The sequence below is a fragment of the Dermacentor silvarum genome, chromosome 1 (genome assembly GCF_013339745.2).
Source record: "Dermacentor silvarum isolate Dsil-2018 chromosome 1, BIME_Dsil_1.4, whole genome shotgun sequence".
NCBI lineage: Eukaryota > Metazoa > Arthropoda > Arachnida > Ixodida > Ixodidae > Dermacentor > Dermacentor silvarum.
This window is the reverse complement of record NC_051154.1, coordinates 122840598-122861559: the sequence shown is the minus strand read 5'-3', so window position 1 is coordinate 122861559 and position 20962 is coordinate 122840598. Positions and strand designations below refer to the sequence as shown.

The 20962-nt window shown below is 41.4% G+C and overlaps 1 protein-coding gene across 7 annotated transcripts in view; it reads right to left on the bottom strand.

Moving 5' to 3' along the window:
* The window catches only part of LOC119435958 (importin-4), a 175526-nt gene extending 155194 nt beyond the window's left edge, over positions 1–20332 (bottom strand). For all 7 annotated transcript variants that reach the window (XM_049673006.1, XM_049672998.1, XM_049673013.1 and 4 more), the window contains exons 1-3: positions 20052–20332; positions 14694–14780; positions 5928–6013 (exon numbers count right to left, since the gene is read on the bottom strand). In XM_049673006.1, the coding sequence (XP_049528963.1) occupies positions 5928–6013; positions 14694–14780; positions 20052–20117 (239 nt within the window). In that variant the 5' untranslated portion in view covers positions 20118–20332. The remainder of the gene's footprint in view (positions 1–5927; positions 6014–14693; positions 14781–20051) is intronic.
* Positions 20333–20962: the final 630 nt, after the last annotated feature.

Genomic DNA, 20962 nt, shown 5'->3' with positions numbered 1-20962 from the left:
CTGGTTAACACATTACATGCACTTTAGAGGAAAGTGATAGAAGAAACACAGTTAAGTGTTTAGGCGTTCTTTTCGAAGAGCATATGTCATGGGACCCTCACGTAGAGGCTACAGCAACTAAGTTATCTCGAGTCGCCGGTACACTTCCTAAACTACGTTATTCAGTCCCAGCAAGTGTGAAGCTTCTGATCTATAACTCTCTATTTAGGTCAATTTTAAGCTACTGCTACCTAGTACTACAACTGTTTGTAACATTTAAAAAAAATTGCACATAATACAAAAAAGGCTGTTCGAGCGATCGCGAATGCTTCATACGAAACCCGTTATGAGCCTCTATTTAGAGAGTTGCATTTAGTTTCACTTCCTAACCTTTACGAGCGTACACTCATTAATCGCTACGAAATGGAACTGAGGAAAAAATACAATTCGCTCTAGACTATTGCCTGTTTGACATACCAAAATACACATGACACTCGATTTCACGAAATGTGGGACATTCCTCATTGCAGAACTCACTATGGTGATCAAAGATTGTGCATGCAATTACCATGTCCTTAAATAAATAACTTCTGATGCGTATGCACTATATTGGTCCTGTTATTTTTAGATCCTGATTTTCACATGTGTACGATAAGTGTAGATTTTTGTACATCTTGTAATATGCCTAGTTAATTGAATTGTTTGCTTATCAGTGCACGCTACTCAGCATTATTGCGTCATGAGTTCATTTTTTTATGTACTTTTTCGATTGTTTAATATTGTCATATGTACATTGTTTTCTTTTTGGTATGTTGCACTGTTGTAGAGTCGTCTGTCAAATGTGATGGTCAGTGGACGCTTTCAAGCCCATTTTTGAGGCTTTTTGTCCACTGCCCACAACATCATTGTCTTCTGATGTTGAAAATAAAATTGAAATTGATGTCTGGATGGTTGCTGGTGGAATCAGTAATGTGTTCATGTAGTGGCTTCGCATGTTTAATTGCATTTAACAGCAACAATTTACAGCAAAAGCAGGTGAATTTATGAGCTGGGCATTTTCAAGTATACTGCACGAGAAATATAGTTGATTTGTTCCTGTATCTGAAATATTAAATGTTTCAGGAGTGAAGTCTATATCTGTAGATGCAGTTAGACAATGAAAATTTTATACTTTCTAATGTGTTTTACTGCTTTCTGTTTCTATTGATGACTGTATTAGTCAAAAATGAAAAATAAACCTTCAAAAGACAGATGTACGTAATTGGTGCCATAAAGAGCAACTATGGCAATTTTTCAACCATGTAAATAAGCAGTTATTCTGAACCCTCTTTGTGCCTCCAGTAACATGTATAATTCTTCAATTTGCATAGGGGATATATAAATAATACTCCTGTCAGACGAGCAAATTTAGGGTCACTTTGAGTGAGTGCATTTCACGTTCGTTTGCACGATGTCATACGGAAAGGTTTAGCGACTCTTTCTGGAAATCGCACTTGCCCACGAGTGCAATCATCAAGCTCACTTCGCTGCGTCAAAGTGTGTACAGCCTCGATGGCAGTGCTTCAAGCGTAAATAAAATCACAATCAGCGGACGGTTGGCACTAATTCTGAAACCAGTTTTCTTGCGATTTAAAATGTTTTAAGCCCCTGCTCATGAAAACAACGCTTCTTTCTCCGCCAATGACATCTGTGTAGTACATTTGGGCCAATGCTTCACTACTGTCAGGACTTCCAAATACGCGGTGATTTGCTTGGGTGTTGGATGCAATGTCGTCTGGTTTTCGTTTGTGATAATTGGTCGTATTAATGTTACTTTGCAAATACTGGCTAAAATAACAAGTATATAATGTGCTAGATAATCTATAAATTGGCACTGCCATCAATTCCAAATAACACTTTCTTGTCTCGCTTAGCAGCGTGCTGCCGAAGTGACACTCGATGTGGTGAAGTGCACCCACTCCAAGTGTCACTAAATTTGCCTGTCTGACTTCGGTATAACTTTAAATAAGAAAGAAACACTGCATCAAAACAACAACTAGATCAGGAAGTTCAGAGAGCTCTTACTTGTGATGTCAGTGATTATGTTAGAGCAGGCATGCACTGTGAACACCTGACTAGCGGTATAAGTCAGCACTACACGAACACTAGAGCAGACGCAAGCGAATCACAGTGCATGATCACGTGCTGTAACATGGTAGAAAATAACAGTTTCAATGTCTCCGCATACGACTGCACGACGTGGGAACAAGCAGACGGAACAGAAGTACATCTCTCTTGCTACGGTACAAAGCAAAACAAATAACACGCAAACATTTGGTTTGTATGTTTTATAATTTCTGCAAACTTTAATTTGTCTATTGAAGCAACAGATTAAACAAATAACTGATGTTGCCTCGAATAATTTTCAAAGTCATGTGTCACTGAGAGTCATGTCAAAGTACGGCGATGTGGCGCACTTGCGAAATCGACGTCACTCTCTGGCTGGAAGTGCGGCGCCCATAAGGAGAAGGGCAAACGGCGTTTGGTTTGAAATTTCAGCTCTTCCTATGACACATAGCAATGTAATACACAGCAGACAATCGTTAGAGTGCATTGTATGCACAGCGCTTATCAGTTAAAAATGGCCAGACCTGGTGAGGGGCCCTTTAAGACAATGTAATCAACTGCAACAAATTTTTAACACTACTGCATCGCACAGCTATACTTTGCAGAATAATAAAACAAGAAGATTTTGCTATGAACGAAGTTATATCACAGCTGAGCATTGATTAAAAAATTACCGTGATTAATTGGAATCTGTTAATTAATAGGATTTGTGCATACATGTGTTAAAAATATAAACACTGGTATTTGCAAACAAACCTTAAATGAAAAGGGAAGCCTGCTACAAATCGACAGTCGCTTTTAATAAAATGTCAGCGATACATTGTTGAGTGGGTGAGCATATCAGGCTCACCCACATGCAATCATATGTCCAGTTATAGTGGTGAAGAAACTTGTTAACATTCTCTGATGGACCCATCATATGACGTGCAAGCCTTCTTACCCGAGTAGGCAGGGCTAACCGGAAGGTCTAACCAGAAAGTACTATAGCGTACAGCTGAAATTTATGGACAGGGCATGAAGGACAGAACATGACATGTCATGTTGCTTCCTTTGCATTGTGTCCGTAAATTAAGGCTGTACGCTATATTAATCATGAACTACTAGCTACAGCAGTGTTGATTAACTGGTGAGGTTTAAAATAGCATGCTTCCGGCTAACTCATTTCCACTTATCAGGATAAAAAAAAATGTTCTTGATAAGTAAAATTTCATTAGCACGTTGCCAGCCCTTTTTGTTCAACAACCACACGCTAGCAGCAGCAGCAGCAGCAGCAGAGACTGGAGCTCAAAGTGCAGCATGTGCGGTTGGCTTTTATCCTGGGACACCTGCAGGTCCTGCCTTAGTCAGAACATTCTAGTTCAATATGTTGTTCCCTTCCTTGCCGTAAGCAAGTGAACTGGCAATGTCAGAGCCCACACCTGCTCCATTTCCCTACGTAACCGCAACTGGCTAATTGTGGCAAAAAATTTGATTTCAATTAAAGCGTTCGATTAATTGGAAGTTTAATCAATAAATCACCCAGCCCTACTGCTGAGACCTTTATTTACACTAGCAAATGAGTTGAATGCAGTAACTCAAGGAAATAAGTCATGCATGCCTTGTTTAAAGGGGCCCCGAACCACCCCTCTGGTTTGGTGAAATAACATAGTCTGCGGGTAGCATACACTGCTGTGAACATCTCAGGCAAGTTCTGCTGTCGTATGTGGTGTGTGGAGCTCGCAACTGGAGCGCGAAGTCACCCTTTCTCTAAAAAGCTCTCTTTTCAACAGAAGCCATGTTCCTTACTCTTTCCTGGGCGCTTTATTTCGTAATAAAGTGGATTCTCATACTGCAGTTGGCTACATAGCGTAGATACCGCGGCCGCCGCCACGAGTCCACTGGCTAAGTGCACTGCGGCTCACTGAAGCCAACCGCGTTTGGCTAACGTTAAGTGCATCGAAGGCACCAAAATCGGAAGTCGAACTGCGCACCATGGTGACATTTAGAGTAGGAGCGTTGTGGCCATGTCCCACTCCGCTGTAGCCTTCGCAGTGCAAGGCAATGAAGAAGGAACGGAAGCATAGCGAAGGCCGTGTTTGATTGTCAATAGCTCCACTTCTGCTGAACGCATTGAAGTACTGTTCGCGGCAAAGTATTTCTTAAATAGCCTATTTTCACTTCAAATGTCATTCTACACTTCGATAAAAATTGGTTCAGGGCCCCTTTAAAGAAATATTTACAGAATGTTGGCCCCATTTCTGTCCTTCTGCTATAGTCACTAATGTCAAGCACAGGGTGGATAGTAAAACTCATCCTTTCCAGCGAATAGATCTGCAATGAACATGCCAATCTTCAAAACTATTTTGTGAAAAAACTACAGAAATCGCAGTCCATTCAGCGCTTGTGACCACAGTGCCTGCGTAATGGTCAGATTCACATGTGAACAAAAGATTTTAAAAATTTTGCCAGGACCGATGATGAGAAAAAGTTTTTTTAAAGGGTCACGTCAATTTAGGCCAAAAACATCAACAATAACACAATGATACCACTGATGATGATGAGGAAGAGTGCCTGCCGGGGCAAGTCAAATAGAGAAGCAGCACTGGATGATCCCAGACTAATCAACTAACCTGAAGTTATTCAATTCACATCAAAATCCTAGCTAGTGGTTTTTCATGGTGATCCAAGAGCAACGCTATGGTCAGAGCAAAGCTTGCTTGCCTTCTTGAGCTCGCAATGGCTTTGTGGCTATGAAGTCATAACTGGCCGTACAACATTAACATAAGTTTTACCAATAAAAACATGAACACTGGTGCCCAAAATGCGTTAAGAATGAAGAAGTAAATACGAAAAGGACATCATGCACACGTAACAAAGATAAATCAACATTCTAAAAAATTTACACAAGGCATACAGCTAGAAAAATGAAGTGAAATTTATACCCGTGTCACACGGGCGTTTGAAAGGCCTTCCAACCGATAGTCAGTTGACTCAAAGGTCAAGTTAGAGCTGCTACACGGGCAGTTTCGAAGGCCGTCGAGTCAATAGTCTATTGAGTCAACAGAGCCCACCTTACAACTCTATCGAAATCTCGATGGCCTTTGAGCAACGGAAGTGGAAACAGTGCGAACATGCCCTCTCGTTCACAGTGCGCTCGTACTCCACGGTTAGAAAGAACAAATCAAACCAAAATGCTCTAAAAATACTATATGTGAGTGTTATTAATTATTCAATAAAGTATTTCTGCCACTTGATATGTGCAAACTGCACATACTCTCGATAACAGCGACGTGCTTGTGTTCATTCCTTCCTCCATGTTGTCTAGTACACTTTCCCTCTACTCCATGTGCTGCCGGCTGCCATATCGGCACCATTTCGCCGTATAAACGAACATAAAAGAAATTATAGAGCTGTTACGTGCTTTTAATGTTGTTGAACTTTTGGTGACATGAAAACGAAAATAAAGGTCCGCAGCGCCACCAAATTTTGCGAGAAACGCCTGAACCACTCAACAGCCTTTCAAAAGCGCCGTGTAGCAGCGCGGCAACTCCTTTGAGTCAGTTGAGTTATGGCGTTTTGAAGGCCGTCGATGGGAAGGCCTTCCAAACGTGCCCGTGTAACACGGGATTGCACACTGCAACCGAAAGCGAATACCTAGTCTTTATGCTAAAAAAAAAAAAAAAAAGACAAAGAACCCTATGGCACAAACAAACTAAGTAATGCAAAATCGTCAACAAATGTTGAGTGCTGTAACAAATTATGCTACACTTCCAAGGAGAACATGAAGGCTACACATGAATAATCAAGGCGTGAAAAACGATTTCAAGTCACCAAGGTAGCATAACCTAGTCTCATAAACTTACCCATTTTGTGTCTCTAATGATAGTTTCCTCCAGCTTCTTAGGCGGTACAACTTCTTCCGCAGAAGCACTGCTGAGTATTGCCGCACCTATACATAAACAGCACACAATTGCATGCATTTAATTAAGTAATTAGGCACTGCTAATGATATGAATTATGGCAATTTCAGCTGCCCTCATGAAACTGATACAATATTTCAAAGTTCAAGTACATGCACTGCTCAATTCACCTGTACATATGGATATCTTTAACTAAGTATAAATGGCCAGCAAAGGCATACCTGCCAACCTCAAGACTTTCAAATTCGTAAACTCGCGACGGGGGGGGGGGGGTGAGCACGGGAATTCTGCGGCGGAGTACGACTTCACACACACACACTTGGAAGTACTGATGGAGTCTAGTACTGACGAGGCTTCGACCACGCCATCACACTTCACAGCCGCTACGGCTACGAAACACCGGAGTACCGGAGTCGCACTGCGCCCGATGCAGCAGCACATCGCACCAAAAAAAAAAAAAAAAAAAGTGAGGCCCACAAAACAGGTCATACTCGGGAAAAAAGCCTAGCGAAGGTGACAGGCGAGGCAAGCCACAGCCTCCGATACAGAAACTGTGCCTGCCGCATCCACCCGAAATCGCCGTTGTCTCTGGGGGCGCCACTTACGTACAGGTGGATCTCTATGTTGAGAGTAACGACAACCAGTGACGTCCGGCCGTCATCGGGACGTTGGACGACCCGATGACGAAGGCAACGTCACAGAGTGAAAAATGTCCTTACTCTGCAGACAATAAAGGTTACGGCGCACAACCCCATCTCTATGCGCCCCTATGTAAGTGGCGAACCCGCCCACAAGTATTAGGAATTTTTAAAAATAATTTCGTGAATATAACCACTTTTCCGTAAAAATTGAGCCGACATTCGTAAAATCATAAGACGGGTCCAAATTCGTACATTTTACGGAAAATTCAGAAGAGTTGGCAGGTATGCAAAGGTTACTACATATTTTATTGCGAGATCAAAAACTGTCCCAGCCACAGTGTCGTGCGAAATAAGCATCAACTTAGCACGAACACAGCATATGATTCCAGCATGCTCTTGTTATTTTCAGCAACGACCCACGGGTGATGGACGGGGCATGGATATGTGCAAATGCGTCAGACTAGCTTGTCCAAGCTTTAGCTCAGGGCTATATTATTTCTCCGTCACCCCCAACCTGTGTTGTTGCTTGAAACACGGATACCTAGCGCTCCCTTTCCCTCTTTTTTTGCAGCTCTTCTTACTGGTCTTATCATTAACAAAATGAGAAAAAAATTGAAGTGAGCCAGAGGGGAAGAACTGATTTGGTGGCACAGAAGATGACTTGATGTGCTCATGCACTGTTCATAATCTTTTTCATGGGACACATATGCACTGACACATCTGCATCATCTATTTGCCGTATCATGTCATCCATCAGCAGTTATATTTACAAAGGGGTCAGCAAGGTCAGTGTTTTCTGATGTAGAAACCTAGACTGGACATACTACAGGAGGGCATATGTAATTATTCGTGACAGAGTGGAGAACATGAGGTTCTGTACAGACGCTGCATCACTAACTAATCATCATAAAACAATATCAATTAAACTTTGTATCAGTACTACTTAAAAGTGATACTAAAGAGATCAAAGTTGAGCTGTAATAGTAAATGACCCTTCTACAATAGAAAAACACTCCCTCTTATTTTGAGCAAAGCACTTGTAAGCAAGAACAAAGAAGAAAAAAAGAAGACCGGAAAAAAAATGAGAACCCGCAAGAGTTTGCCATGATGTCATCGATTTTTGACAGCCTCTGCTTGAGCCTTAGTTAATTGTTTATCCTTGAAATAAAAACCACAACTCATTCTAAAGGGGCCAAGGACTCTAGACAGCAAGTTTTGACAACATTTGTGGCACTAAACAGTGCAAATATGAGACTGACATCCATGACATCACACTGCCATACCGGCTCTTGGTATGCAATTCAAGAAGGGAAAGCTGGACCTTCATTTTCTCTGGTCGTAATCAACATTTTCCCACCAAAAATTGACAATAAGTTTTTGGAGCAATAGTTTACCAGTATAAAGTGATTTAGCGTTGCTCTTTAGAATACCTTTAAAGGGTCCCTGAAACAATACTGTGTAAACCTAGAATAATTAACTACACGAATCCATCTCACCAAATTTTATCACAGCATGCTACATAAAACTGATCAACATGATTAAAATCATCAATTCCTCCCCCTGAACTTGTATATTGTATTGCTATGGCTACATTACACCTACTAAGTGTTAACATCTTCACCTGCAACGGCAGATTTATTTTCACCTGTGGCAGAGGTGAAACATTATGCTTGCACAAGGGAGGTAACTCTAAAAGTTCACCACTCACTATGGGAATGTGCAGTGCTAAAAACATTCCGTGACAAGCATCGGCCCAAGGTGGTGATGTCTTTCAAGGACTATATCTTACCATGGTCTTACTATTTAACTGTGCAACTTCCATAGTTAACCATACTTAGCCCAATTTCGCTTCCCTTTACCTCTTCCCCAAGCAGAGTTGGAGCTATTCTCTCTGTGTTAACATTTTCAAAGTTAAAATCAGGAATGTTGCGAATATATACCCCACGATGGACAAGTGGGCTAGTTTCTTGACATTCATCTTCAAAGCTCAATGAAAAGACAGAAGACAGAGGAACGACAACACAAGGCAGCGGTGGTCACCCGGAGCAGACCGTGCTAAGGACTTCTTTTTGTACACGCAGTCCCCAGTAGCTGAACCGTGCCACGGAGACAGGAGGACTTCCTACCCGCCATAACTCCGGTCTGTCACGCCGTGCGGTGATCCGTCCATCGAACACTTCTACGCTGCCTGGTGGAGCATCTTTTTCAAGCCACTGCCGCAAGCACCACTGTGCAGCCATTTGACGCAACTGATATCACCAGGCGAAAAACGCGCCCGTGCCCCTGTGTTTCACATCGGCAGCGGCGGTCACCCGGAGCAGACCGTGCTAAGGACTTCTTTTTATACACGCAGTCCCCAGTAGCTGAACCGTGCCACGGAGACAGGAGGATTTCCTACCCGCCATAACCCCTGTCTGTCACGGCGTGTGGTGATCCGTCCATCGAACACTTCTGCGCTGCCCGGTGGACCATCTTTTTCAAGCCACTGCCGCAAGCACCACTGCGCAGCCATTTGACGCAACTGATATCACCCGGCGAAAAATGCCCCTGTGCCCCTGTGTTTCACATCGGCAGCGGCGGTCACCCGGAGCAGACCATGCTAAGGACTTCTTTTTGTACACGCAGGTTGGTGCCTTGTACCTACCCTTTTAGTAGCGATTTAGCACTTGCCGCTGCCGAATCAGTGTGTTTATGCATTTTTCTTGCCCATCTTGTATTCTTTCGTTATCGTTTTGATTGCACAATGGCTAGCTCTAGTGAGTTGTGTGCCTCGTGTGCAAAACCACTTCCCACCCTCAGTCGCTTTTTAGCGTGTTGCGAATGCAAAGAGTCCTATCACTTAGGTAAGTGCTCAGGACTTACTGAAGCACAAGCTAAGAACAAATCAAACTTTTTTTGGCTCATGGAAATGCACAAGTTGCTATTCGCAGCACCTGAGGGGGCAGGGAAGTGGTGAAGAAAGGAGTGACCAGGATGTATGTGCTCTACTAAATACAATTCTAGAGCAGCTCGAAAAGCTTGAGAACCTTCCGGCACAAGTTTTCCAGCATTGATAAAGTCATCTCTCACCTATCTGACAAGTATGACGAGATTCTAAAGACTATGAATCGGCAAGATGCAGAAATAAAACACCTATGCAAGCGTGTGGACGTGTTCGAAGTCCAGGACAACACCGCGCAGATTCAAGAGCTTAAGTTTGCTGTGCATAATCTTGAATGGAGAAGCCGTAGACAGAACCTAATTTTCCATGGGATAGCTCGGGTCTGACAAGGAAGATTTGATTTTTAAGATTAACGCTGTTGGACAGTCCTCAAGTCTTCCTGTCCTTGAGAAAAGTGACGTGGAAACCTTGCACAGGTTACCGTCAAAGACTGGGAGTGTTCCAGGAGTCATTGTTTGCTTTGTAAAACTGGAAACAAAAAATGAATGGCTGCAGGGAAATAAGAGGTTGAGAGAAGAGCGGTCTAAAGTGTCAATCACCGAGAACATGACACAAAACAACCGGATTTTGCTGCAGACTGCGAAGCAATGGGCAGATCGCAATGACTTTATATATGCATGGCACCGCGATGGCAAAATTCATGTGCGGACGGCTGACAGGGAACGGGCTCATGTTATCCAACGTGCAGAGGATTTGACACGACTAGCCGTGCAATACTATAATTGCATCTGAACACTTCACAATTCATGATGGATTCCCCGTATGTTTCCCCTAATAACCTTGGCAAACTTGTTACTAAATATACTTTATCAGTGCTGCACATTAACATTCAATCAATCCGCGGTAAAGAAGATCTTTTGGAAACGTTTCTTAGTGAATTTAGTTTCAAATTTAATGCAATAATGTTGACCGAAACTTGGATGTCAGAGAATGATTCTTTTGCTCCTCAAAACTACGATTCTTTTTATTTGCTTCGCGTTGGTAAACGTGGTGGAGGTTTATGTTTGCTGTTGCTAAAACACATGCAGTCAGATAAGATTGAACAATTATGTGCTGTTACACCTGATTATGAAGTTCTATCTGTGCGTTCTGGAAAAATACTTTTCGTTGTTGTATATCACCCTCTGTGTGGTCGCACTGAAAATTTCTTTGCTTATAGTGAAAGTGTTTTTGAATTTGCATGTCAGTGCCAATATACTATTTTCCTTGGAGGTGATCTGAATATTAATATTATCGAGAATTCTCCAGGACGCACACAGTTTTGCTTCTGCTTGAGTCTTATTTGCTTCGAAATGTTATCACTGTACCGACCCGTGTTACCTCGTCATCTGCAAATGCACTTCGACTTGCTAATCACTAATGAATCTATTGAATGTGTTTCTGCAGGGGTTATTAACAGAGCATTGAGTGATCACCTCCCTGCGTTTCTGTTATGCAACGTCTCTTTGGTTTCCAGCAAAATTACACATGACCTGTTATTTCGGACACAGCATATTAACGGCAGCTCATTAGAAGAATTTCGTTGCATGATATTAAATTTTGAATGAACACCACTGTACAGCCACGTGACTGCAGACGAGGTGTTTAATTTTTTCCTAAAACACTTCTCAATGTTCTACAGCATGGCATTCCCATACAGGGTTACGAAAAAACCGAAGAAGGCCCGTAAGCCATGGATGAAGTCTCGCATCCTTAAAAGGATTTCTAAGAAAAACAAGTTATATCAGAAGTTTCTACAGAGTCACGAACACCCCAATTTCGTAGATTTAAAAAAATTTCGCAATAAATTGAACGTCACAATAAGAAAATCTAAAAACGAACATCACATTCGCTTATTTGCAGGCATTAGTGATCAAAAGGTTCTCTGGAATAGATTAAACACATTGTTAAAATCTGAACGATCGTGCTCACCTGTTTCTCTTATAATTGATGGTATCAGCTATGTTGGGAGACACCAAACTGACAAGTTCAATGACTAATTTACATCCCTTGTTCAAAGTGAGCATGACCCTAGCACTCTTGATTTTGTGAAAAATCAAGCACATGACACTATGGCACTTATCGAGTGTGATTGCGATGAAGTATCAGCCGCTTTTGGTCTGACAATGAGACTGTATTACATGTCCTTGATGTCATTTGTCCGCTCCTCACGCATATTTATAACTTGTCTTTCCGCACCGGTACTATTCCATCAGAAATGAAAAAGGCGAAAGTGATTATTCTCCATAAAGGTGGTGCCAAAGAAATCCTCGGTAATTATAGGCCCATATCCATTTTACCAATTTTTTCTAAAGGATTAGAGTGAGTTATTTATGTGCATATCTCAAAATTTTTCGAAAAATACGGGCTAATAACCAGTACACAGTTTGGTTTCAGGGAAGATCATCTACGGAAGTTGCGCTGCTCAAAGAAAAAGAACTTATTCTTCATAATATAGAAAAGAAACTAATGACTTTAGGAATATTTATATATTTTTCAAAAGTAATCATAAAACCCTTCTTTTAAAACTTCCAGCTTACGGTGTCCGAGGTGTTTCATTGAATCTAATATCGAGTTATTTGTGTGATCGTACTCAAGATGTTGCTATCGATAACCACCACTCGTCCTGTAATAAAGTCGAACATGGTGTTCCTCAAGGTAGCCTGCTTGGTCCTTTGCTGTTCATTATCTATATTAATGATTTGATAGAAATAGACACTAGTGTCCAATATATTATATATGCAGATGACAGGAGCTTATTTTTATCGGGTTCAAATGCAGATGATTTAGTGAATCAGGCCAATATTGTCTTAAATAAGTTTTATTCTTGGCCTCTTAAAAATTCCGTTCTTATTAACTCCAATAAAACTAAAGCTACATTTTTCAGAGCAAAAAAATCTAGCTATTTCTGTCAGAGCTACTTGGGAGGAAATGCCATAGAAATTACTAACACCGTTAGAACGCTTGGAGTCTATTTTAATGAATTCATGTTCTGGGATGGTCACATAGAACATATTCAAAGTAAGCTTGCATGTATAGTTTTGAGAAATTTTCAGCATTTATTGCCAGAAAAAGCAAACCTTACATTGTACCACACACTGTTTGAATCACAGTTAAAATACTGCATATTGGTATGGGGAAGTACAACACAGACCAATATTAGTAAACTGATCATAATGCAGAAAAATGCGCTTAGAGCGATTGCTGACGTGCCTTACAGAATGCATTCTGAACCACTGTTTATAACCTATCGTATCATGCACTTATCCAACATGTACCAGCATCGTCTTTTACAGCTCTACAAATCACAGATTGAACACGGCATTTTGTTCTTATGTGAAGTCGCTAACCTACACACCAATATTCTTTACTGCCTTACAAGGCACCACGAGTATTGGTCTGTGCTTCACCCACGTACTAACTACGACTTTCAAACCCTAAGCTATACATTGCCTTCTCTGCTGCTTAACAAGTTTGGCTTTTCTCACACCTCGATATGCGAACTTTCCTTTAACTCTCTTCGAAACTTATTTAGTTAATGTGTGCATTTCCCCGCTACTTTCTTTTTTGTGACCGCAACTTGCTTTGAATGTATCCGGAGATATAACTCATTTGTAGTATTGTCCATTTTATTGTGCACCGTGTTTTTTCCAGTTTTGAGTCTTTTATGCTACTTCATTAGCCTGTGCTATTTCTGTCTCTGTGCATACCGCAGTAACAATGTATACGGGGGGAAGGGAGCTTTGTCAAGCCTCGACTGAGCTGCTTTTTTTTTTTCCCTTCTCCTCAGCCATGTATTTATGTATGCATGTCTGGAATAAAGACTCAGACTCAGACTAAGGTACTGGTGAAACACTTTATCTTGTCGTTCCTCTGTCTTCTGTCTTTTCATTGCACTTTAAAATTTTCTGAAGATAAATATATACCGTTGTTTTGTGAACAAGCCATTATGCAAAATATTAACCATGCACTGAAAAAAGTCTGACCCAAGCTGGGAATCAAAAATGGGTTAGCTGTGCGGGAGATCAACATTCTTCTGTGAACATAATTCAACAGTTTGTCAAGCTTTATATATATATAACGGATTAGCCAGTAAAATGGATGAAATGTGAGAATTGGCTATTTGCTGCCTAAGGTATGCTGCGAGTAGTTGCGTAGGTTTTGTTTTTCTCCTGGCTTTATATAAGACAAATTTTTTACAAAATAAAAAGAAATTTACATAGTGCTGAATCGGACGTTTCCTAAACTTTCTTGCCACATTTTGACTAGAAAGTCTATCCCCATCTTAAAACCAGCAAATTGATTAATTATTCTTGACTAATTATGCAATTAGTCAAAACAAGAAATAATATGGCTTGCTGCATGATAGGGACAAAACTGTTCTTATCTCCGTCTTCTTATAATGCCCTGGTATATTTTTTAACCTCGGCTAAAGTAAGCTGGATATATGAATGCTTTATCTTCATAATGTTTCAAAAAGAACTAGGTTTCATAAAACTATTACAAAACTTAGCTCACAGCTCATAGTGCATGGTACACATGGATGTTACAGACACAAGTATGAACTGTAACAAATGCAACAATTCTTGACATTGTTTTGTTGCCGTGCGTACAGCGTCTACAGTTTTCACTTTCATTTTTAAACAAGATGACATGTTGCAAAAGGATAAATGGGCGTTACACATCAATGTCCCCACTCAGAATGACATCAGCAATTAAGAAAGTGTAGAAGCCAAGTTTTCAGATGCTTTTTATTACTAGCTTCAAAGACATCATACCAAAATGTGAGCAACTTGTGAAAATTCTGCACAGTCACCGAGTACTAGGTACAGCTGTGCCATAACTTTTTATAAAAACTCCCGAGCTATGAGGAAAATTCAACCATGATAAAATGTCCACTAAGCTGGACAGACATGATCCCCTTTTACAAAGGATGCCTAATCTACAGGTGCATACTTATCCTTAGTACACACAGTCTTATGTGCTTGAAAATTGTACTAAATGAATGTCAAGCATTATATAAAGGCCAAATGCAAATTTGGCCAGAGCACAAGCTTACAATATGTATGAAGAAAGCAACCTTTCCAAATATGACAAATATCATATCTTTACAAAGACACAAGTAAAATGATTTTGAAATGAGCTCACCTGAACATTCTCAGACATGCAAAGCGCATGGCAGAGGTGTTGCACAATGTTAGGATCTTTGTACGCTTCCTTGAGCTCCTGAGTTGCCTGTGTGTGAGCCAAAGCATAACATTATAGCACTCGTCCTGTGCATTATGCTCACATAGCAACCTACCATTTAAAACAAGTGCATTCATTTTCACCTAATTCTGTTCAAAAGAATACTTGTATTTCAGATACTGTGACTTCTAAATTTCCCCCTATGTAATGCACCCGGCAGCACTACACAGACTGCACCATTATAACTGCGAAGCATGGTCTGGCATTTTCTTTTTTAATTATGGGGTTTTACGTGCCAAAACCAGTTCTGATTATGAGGCACGCCGTAGTGGGGGACTCCGGAAATTTAGACCACCTGGGGTTCTTTAACGTGCACCTAAATCTAAGTACACGGGTGTTTTCGCATTTCGCCCCCATCGAAATGCGGCCGCCGTGGCCGGGATTCGATCCCGCGACCTCGTGCTCAGCAGCCCAACACCGTAGCCACTGAGCAACCACGGCGGGTGGTCTGGCATTTCAATAGGCCTCATGCATTGCCAAGCAAGCACTGCTAAAATGCCAGTCGACGGCACCTTTGATATGATGTTGATACATTCTGAGCACTACAAGAAACCAAGCCTCCACTAACCAATGCAAAGAGTCAGGATGCACCTATTGCTTTTGACTGTGATTTGGTGCATGCTCCAGTGACAACCGTCACTGGCAAATCACATGACTGAGCCTTGGTATTTCACATATTTATGTGTTGAAGATTGCTTCAAGCATGAATACCACATTAATTGCTCTGTCCCAATGCCAACCACCTGATCACAGCTGCCCAGTTTGACTATGTGAAGTAAAAAATTTTTATACATCTTTCACCATGTTCATTAGTACAGTGTGTGGTACACTGACTGCATATTTTGCTAAGCTAGCAATTGGCTGGCCACATTCTTTTATATATGCCATTCCTCTAACTATCTAGATCATCATTTAGGCATCTGCAACTCTACTTTGGGAAAATTTGAAACGAATTCAGAACCTTACTTCAGGACCTATACATACATATTCATGGCAGTTTTCAGCGCAATAATTTTAACCACATAGTGGCATCGCTTTCTCCTACTTTTACTATGGTTTTGCCAAAGACAAAAGCACGCTTTTTTTTTTTTTTTGGTGAGCTGGGCTACAGACAGCTCTCAGCCAGGCTGATGCCTTTCCTGCCATTTGTCAGTCAGATAAAAAGTACAATGAAGCTAACACAGAAACAATGCCCGTGAAACAGGCTCAGCCTCCCGGTAACCATCTAACTCTATAGACAGTTTTAGTTTAGCATACGCTATGCCATTGCGTATGCTATAAAATAGCGGGTCGTCACTGCGCATGCACAGAACGCTATCCGACCGATAGCGTACGCACGCTATTTCTCAGATTTAGCGTTACTGTCTTTGCGTAGTTTGCGTAAAACATGGCGGCGGTCCCCGCTGCCCACTTCGAATTGAATTTGGCGTAGCTTTTGTAGAATTCTCTTCGTTTGTAGCAAACGACTGCGTAAATGGCTTTCGCTTAGTATCAGGCCGCTTCGACGACAGTGTATTATGGATAACCTTGTGGAGTTTTCGAGATCGCTTCTCGTTTCGAACGACACGAAGCCTAACGAGGGAAACCTTCGAGATATGTCAGCGCCACCTGTCGGTGAAGTCGAGAGATAGGCGCGACGATGGCATATGGCCTCCGAGATCGGAAAATCTCGCAGGCCAACTAAAACTGTAATAAACGTGCGCTGTTTAGCGTACGCTGTACTATAGCGTATAGTGTACACTATTAGTTGCATACGCTATACTAAAACTGTCTTATATGCCAAGCTGGGCCAAGCTCTGGCTAAGAAATTCTACACTGTTGAGCGCTTGACAAAGCAGATGCAGTAACCATTTCAGTAAAAACAAAGCAGAAGCTACATCTTGCAACACTTAATGCAGAGTGGATAGCTAAATTATTTCACATGGTCAGTGTACATTTTTGCCATTTTTGCTATCAATTAGCAGACTTCAGGGCACACCTACCAATGTGTTGTTAGCAAACCACAGTGTAAATATGAAAACTGCTGTATGAAAGCCAAAAATACTAGCTTACAGAAGCCAAATTTTAGTTTACGCTTTTAATTTTCTTGCAACACAGTTAAAAAAACTGTCACAGCCAAGTTTTATGCATTGAAACTCAACAAAATGAACTTAAACATCTTAAATTTACCTGTAAATACGCCCATCCTATAAAAATAGAAGTTCTGCCAGGTTTGCATGAATGTAACTGATCTACACACTATACAATTTAGGAATCCAAGCCTATCTGCTACACATGCAATAGTTGTTCAATTTGCTATATTTTCTATTTATGCTATAATAATAGCTACAATCTTCTAATGATGGTGCCTATAAAGTGGGATATTTTCAGCTGCTTTTTTGGAAAGACCTTTATAAGCACACATCATAGTTCCGATGTCATTACCTGGTAGGCCAACACTCATACATTAAATGCAACACAATTCAAAGGTTATAAGTGGTACTTAGATGTGCATGCCTGGATGCCCCCTTAGAAAACTCAGAGGTAAATCTTCCTAACAGCAAACAGTGCTAGGCTATTTTTTTTTTTCATAAACACAGTTGCATATATTGCTGTTCATGACAAATGAAATTATTGGGCGATTACGGCCCCCTGTATGGCTGAAAACAGAGATTATCTATGAAGACATGCGGTTGGCATACATAATAACACTAGCTGAATAATTTCACAAACGACGTTAGAATAAATGTAACAATGGCACCATAAAAACACCACCCGTCGTGAATGACTCAAAGGGATGCTTGTACTATTGACCAAAAAAGTTTACGGACCACGAGATCTCAGAACACACTAAATATCCGAGCAGCCTTTAAAAATAGCCAGTAAAACCGTACATCACAATGTTGTGCGCATATACCAGTAGAGGCTGGCAATGGGAATACCAGGCGGCGTTTTGAGGCTGCGGAGATATTCAGCTTTTTGTCAGATCCCTTGGTCTGTAAACTTTTTTGGTCGATAGCAAATAGCAACTTTATTATACCTTTGCCCCTTGGCAACTTACTGTGCAGCAACTTACAGTCAGTCACACAAGCTTTTTACCAGTGTTAAAATCACTTGTACAAGTAGACCCAGGTGACAGTTCAGCTGCTGATTAGACAAAACTGCTGGATTTTAAATTAAGAATGTACCTTCGAATAAGTTAAGCATGTTGCTTTAAATAGTGCAGTTTCTGTGACTGGGTCTTGCGTTAAAATTGCAGTGTCACAAGGGACACTTTTGATCATGATCAAACCTGATTAGGATTGAATTTGTCAATTGCGAGTGGCTCCTTTGCACAAGCTGCAGAAAGGAGCCAATCCTGGTCAAATTTCATACTGCTCACACTCCATTGCAATCATAAGTGTACCGTGTGACTGGGGTATTAGGCAGCCCACAGTGGACATACAGAAGCTTCAATTTTGTAACTGTATGGAAAATATGCCTTCTTCATAACCCTGAATGTATTGTCACTGGCATGTTTAATTGTCTGTGGTTCACGGTTCACATAAATACTAAACCTAATTTTGTAATGCACAGTCCTTACACACCACAAACAAAAGCAGTACCTAGCAAGTAATGTGCCATATAGCATAAGGTGAAATGTACCACACCAAGTAGGAGCAGCTTGCCTGGCTCATCTTACACTTTTGTCATGAAATCAGTAGCACAAACTATGCTCACACGAACCTCATGAATGCCACTGCCATCTGGAAATTAATTATGGGGGTTTTACGTGCCAAAACCACGATCTGATTATGAGGCACACCGTAGTGGGGGACTCCGAAAAATTTGGACCACCTGGGGTTCTTTAACGTGCACCTAAATCTAAGTACACGGGTGTTTTTGCATTTCGCCCCCATCGAAATGCGGCTGCCATGGCCGGGATTCGATCCCGCGACCTCGTGCTTAGCAGCCCAGCACCATAGCCACTAAGCAACCATGGCGGGTTGCCATCTGGAAACCATTCTGCTGATGCTTGATTCCACCTGCCAAATGTAGCAACATGTACCAGTGCTTTTCAAGACGACGTTAGTACTGGTATTTTGGAGCTTTTGATGTGACCAAGGTATCCCTTTTTTGTGACAAGCATTGAGACAAAGCAAAGCCAGACACCTTTAGTCACTATACGCATGTCTTGGCAAAAGTGAACATTTTTTAAAATTGACGCGAGTCACTCGATGCCTTCAGCAGTACTAAGCTTATGTTGCTTTTACAGAAAGAAAAGTGCATATTTACAAAGCACTGCCTTGGAACAAACAATGGCTAGCACTAATGCCGGTGCGTGGGTTGAGATTCTAGAGTCTTTTTCAGGTTCCAGCTGTCTGAAACATTCTCCATGTGGGCCTAGGTTTCATATTATGGTAAATCATATCACAGACACACACAGACAGAAAATGTGAAGACACATGAACATCTTTTATGTTTTTCAGTGTGCCTGCACAATTCTTGGTTTCATGTTTTTGGCATTGTGCTTGTGCCAACATAGCGGAGTAATGTGCAGTTGGTGCACCGTTTGTTGTGGACATTTAAGCACTTTGTGGCAGGTGACAAACGTATGTATATTGCGGTGACAAAGTTGCAACTTTATGACAGCCACTTCCAAGTGATTATTGAAATTGCCATTTGTCAGTGAGCAAACACAGCAAGAATTCAGAAGTATATCACAAGCTACATGCTGCTGTTCTCTAGACTGCAGAGTGCCTTCACAACTGCGACTAACCCAGCACACTGTACAGGTAACATTGTTTGCACAACTGCAGCGAAAGAAGTGTTTAGAACTGCATGCGTTGGAAGCTAATACAAAATCACGGTGCAAGAACAATAAATAGCAGATCACTGTTTTAACATAAGTAGCAATACGATTCGTAACGCATTTAAATTCCACTAAAACAATTTCCTCGATCGTATGGAAGACGGGAGGAGAAAAAAAAAAAAAGAGAAAAAAAGAAAAGAAAAACGAAAGCAAGTTACGATGGGCGACTGTTAACAGGTGACCGAGAACAAAAGCCACAGCAAGCAATTTCATAGGCGTTTTACAGGATAGGCAACAGCGTTGATTTTTTAAAATAAATATCCCACTTGCGTTTTCACCTGTCTTAACGCACGTGTGACATGTGCGTGCGACATGTGCCCGTACGCTTAAGCATAGTTGACTGCACCAAGAGAAATGACCAAGATGGGTGATTATTTAGGACATTTCATCATGGGTGAGCAATTCCGGCATATTCTGCAAAAACATACCTGAACAATCACAGCATTGTCGGGGACCAGCAAGCGCGACAAAATGCTCTCCAGGGAGGCTGCCATCTTGACTGTCAGCTCGTTGCGCCGCTAGCCACGGTTATAGTGGTTATAGGGGATTCAGAGCTGTTGCTACGACGTGACACTCATAGAGTTAATATACTGACTGGTGACGCTACACTAAACTTGCGTCGCTCTAGTCCCTCGCTAGACCACGGTGGCTGCTAGACCGCTAGACTACAGACAGTCTTACTAGACACATGGTCTGCACAGGACACTTTTACAGGACACAAGCTACGTTCGCCGTAGTGCGCCGCCGCCGAGTGAGGCCGAAATTTTGCAACATTCATAGAGCGTGTGACAATCTAATATCTCAAAACCAATATTTAGCACTATTTCCGAGGCACACGTTTAAGAGAATAGGGTATTTTAATTTCGTACAAAATAGTGCGTCGCCTGCTCGAGCAGACGACGCGCGTTCTCGGTGCATAATTTTAGAGAACTCCGATTGGAAGCGGCAAGGTAACGGTAGAAATTTGTCAACAGTTGCTACTGCAGTGAGAGCGTGGATCGATTCATTCGTTTATTCATTCAGTTCTACGTTGGAAAGCAACGTGAGACACCGCAAGGGCTCTGAAATAATTAAGACAAGCCAGGGCTTTTTTTAACATGCACCCAAAGCACGAGCTTACCAAACATTTCAATACATATTTCTATACAGTCTCAAATAAATTTGTATTTTATAGATGAATTAATTGTTAGCCGGATAAGAGACATGAAGGAATAAATATATATGGTACTACCATGCATGCGCAACATGTGAATAATCAGCACGACCTACTGTCCCAGTGAACCACAAATATCCATTGGATGTACGACAAAAGACCAAATATCCAAGACATTTAACGACG